This window comes from Nicotiana tomentosiformis, chromosome 11, assembly GCF_000390325.3.
Source record: "Nicotiana tomentosiformis chromosome 11, ASM39032v3, whole genome shotgun sequence".
NCBI lineage: Eukaryota > Viridiplantae > Streptophyta > Magnoliopsida > Solanales > Solanaceae > Nicotiana > Nicotiana tomentosiformis.
The window spans coordinates 90,478,279-90,481,939 of record NC_090822.1 but is presented as its reverse complement, the minus strand read 5'-3'; the positions used below and the strand labels follow the sequence as shown (position 1 = coordinate 90,481,939).

The 3,661-nt window shown below is 39.6% G+C and overlaps 1 protein-coding gene across 1 annotated transcript; it reads right to left on the bottom strand.

Moving 5' to 3' along the window:
• Positions 1 to 1,975: 1,975 nt before the first annotated feature.
• LOC138901821 (uncharacterized) lies at positions 1,976 to 3,456 on the bottom strand. The gene is made up of 2 exons (XM_070189616.1): positions 2,774 to 3,456; positions 1,976 to 1,982 (listed from the first exon to the last, which is right to left on the bottom strand). The coding sequence occupies exons 1-2, from the start codon at positions 3,454 to 3,456 to the stop codon at positions 1,976 to 1,978; spliced, it is 690 nt and encodes a 229-aa protein (XP_070045717.1).
• Between the last annotated feature and the right edge of the window lie 205 nt (positions 3,457 to 3,661).

The following is a 3,661-nucleotide window of genomic DNA, read 5'->3' as shown; positions in this document are numbered from 1 at the left end:
CGGCTTCCCATTTTTCATCTAGCAATTCGAGGCTTATATTCATAGCCTCGTGATTTAACTCTTTCGTTGCATATCGAAACTTGATGCTAGGTTCCCCGACTTCAACCGGGACGAGAGTTTCGGCGCCATATACTAAAGAGAACGGTGTTGCCCCCCTACTGGATTTTGACGTTGTTCGATACGCCCTAAGGGCTTCGGGCAATATTTCTCTCCATTTTCCCTTAGCGTCGTTCAAACTTTTCTTTATATTTTGAATGATGGTCTTGTTTGTCGATTTGGCTTGTCCGTTCCCACTAGGATGATATGGCGTCGACATGTTCCTTTTTATTTTTTGATCTTCGAGAAACTTTGTCACTTTGCTGCCGGCGAATTTGTCACGACCCAAACCGATGGGCCGCGACGGACACCTGGTACCTTACTCAACCGAGTACCAATATAATGTATCTTTTCATATCATGCTATCATAGGTAAATGAGACGGAAAGGTTGTCGTAGGATAACTAGAATAAAACATGTAATACCAACTTATACATAAGACATACAGGCCTATAAGACCAAAATGACTACTCGTACACTGAACATAGACCAACAATGCCATACTATATTTTACGTACATGACATATGTCTATAAGCCTCTAAGAGTACATAAATGTCATAAAGGTCGGGACAGGAACCCGCCATACTAATCAATACACGTCCTAATCATACTGACCAAATAAGAAACTTCGGAGCAAATGGAGCGCACCAACATCTTCCGTTGAGCCGATAGCCTACTTGGAGGACTCTCGACCTGTCTATCAGGACTTGCGGGCATGAAACACAGGGTCCCCAGGCAAAATGGACATCAGTACAGATAATGTACCTAGTATGTAAGGAATGAAAATCAGTAAATAATAGACATGAGAGAAACATGGAGTAAAAGACTCGACATGTAAGTTTGGATAACTCTGCTAATCACGAATTACTTATAGTGTCATGCATATGCGTATGAATGTCATGTCGTGCATAGGTACATGTCTTCATAACATCATCAAGCCTCTGAGGGCATCCCATCATATTATCTCGACCACTGTGGGCAAAATTATCAACGTATACCAGCTGATCAGGTGGTGTTGCGTATATAATGCCGTAGCCTTTTTCCATATCCCATATACATATAAGCACACACACACACACACACACACACATATATATATATATATATATATATATATGTGTGTGTGTGTGTGTGTGTGTGTATGTGTATAACGCCATCTAGTCATGGGTCAATGTACATGTATAAATGAATGAAATGCATGGGAAGTACGTCAATAAAATTTTTCGGAATGTCATAAGACCATTATACCTCTAATTAATATCATGAAATAAACTTTATCAACTTATGTATTTTCTGAGACCCATGAACAGATGATAGAATAATAGGATACATGGGGAATCAAAAAAATAAGCATCTATAGTATTTCTATAAATAGAGTCATTTATGGAAGTTGTGTGTTTGCTCGTTTCGTTTGTATCATTTGGATCATGCTAAAAAGAAAAAAGGGATAACCTTAATATACCTGGATCGATTTTCTTGACAATTCCTCTAACACACGTCTTTTGCGAAGAACACATAACGGCAGATCGAAGTAGGGAAAAATCCGTATGATATTCTTGAGAAATATTGCACCGTACTCCCTTAGAATCGCAAAATCCCGTTGCTATTATGCTAAGAAGTCTCGTATGAATTCTTGTTGAAGTAAATTGCGTTAATTATCATATATGGAAGTAAATCACGTTACTTATCATATATGTTCTTTGATGAAAATCTTGCTGAAGATCATTACTTAGAGATGGGATGTAAGCATCTCTATTTTGTGTATAAAGAAGCCCTTTTGTAGTAGTGGGTGTGACCCCCACTAATTTGATGACTTGGCCACATAATCTTCTAAGTGTGCCATCTTGATTTATGGTTCATGAATCATTCTTTGGGCTTTTCATTGGCTGCCACATAAGGTTCAAGAGTTTATCCAAAATCTTAATTAATTATCAATTTCTTAATTAACTTGGTAATTCCCCACTAATCTAATAATTAACCAATTATTCACATAATTAAAAATTATCTTAAATTACTTAAAATACTACTCATTTTTAGCACACCTTATACACCTCATTTTCATGGCCATGTGGTACCTTGTATGGCACTAGTGCATAAATACCGGATATTATAGCTCGGACCGTATTTTATTCCAAAATTTCAAACTTCGACAAAACTCACGTTCTTCGATTTGCTTACCCTCTCACCTTTACGAATTTACTCATCACTTATTTGAAATAGCATAATGCTTATAATCTCAAAATAACCTCATCCCCAAACTTACGTCGATTAATTTACGACGAAACTTTAACGTATGAAAATACGGGATGTAATATCTCATTTCCGAGCTTCCATCAATTTATATATGGGGTACTTTCACATATGAAAATATGGGTGTAACAGAATTGCTTTCCATTTTCGCATACGATCTCGGCATGCATCCCGAATCGGCATATAATGTGGTCCCAGATGAAGTCTATGACTTCTTTCTCTCTAATTTTTTTCAAAAGCCTGTGCTTCAACCCACTCAGAGAAATAGCTAGTCATATATAAAATAAATTTAGCTTTACTTGGGGCCGATGGTAGAGGACCGACGATATCCATTCTCCATTTCATGAATGGCCATGGGGATAAGACTGAGTGGAGTTACTCTCCGGGTTGGTGAATCATCGGCGCATACCTTTGACATTTGTCGCACTTTCGAACAAATGCTTTTGTATCCTTTTCCATATCGGCCCAATAATATCCTGCTCTGATGACTTTGTGCACCAATGATTCAGCACCAGAATGATTTCCACAGGTGCCCTTGTGGATTTCTTGTAGGACATAGTCAGTATCTCCTGTTCCCAAACATATTGCCAATGGTCCATCGAACATCCTTCTATACAGTGTTCCGTCTCCGGCCAATGTAAGTTGTGCGACCTTCGTACGTAGAGTCCTCGATTCCCTAGGATTCGATGGAAGCTTCCCGTTCTTTAGGTACTTGATATATTTGTTCCTCCAATCCCTGGTCAGACTAGTGGAGTTGATTTTGGCGTAGCCTTCTTCGATTACTAACCTTGAAAGTTGTACGACGATCCCCGAGCTAATCTCGTCATCTTCGATTGATGACCCCAAATTTGCGAGGGCATCGACCTTGCTGTTTGTTTCACGAGGTACAAGCTGTAGGGTCCATTCTTTAAACCGATGTAGAGTCCCCTGTAGTTTGTCCAAGTATCTCTGCATTTGATCTTCTCGAACCTCAAAGGTTCTGTTGACCTGGTTTACCATAAGCAGAGAGTCACATTTGGCCTGGATGACTTCTGCTCCCAAACCTTTAGCTAGTTCGAGACCTGCAATCATGGCCTCATACTCGGCCTCATTGTTAGTTAACTTGGACATTTTGATAGCTTGTCTAATTGTATTACCCATGGGAGGCTTCAAAACGATCAGGTGAAGGGTCCACACCCCCGATGATGTACCCGACTTTAATAATAGTTCCAATTCGACCTCAGGTATAAGGGTTGGCGTAAAGTCGGCCACGAAGTCCGCTAAGATTTGAGACTTGATGGCCGTTCGGGGTCGATACTTGATATCGTACCCACTA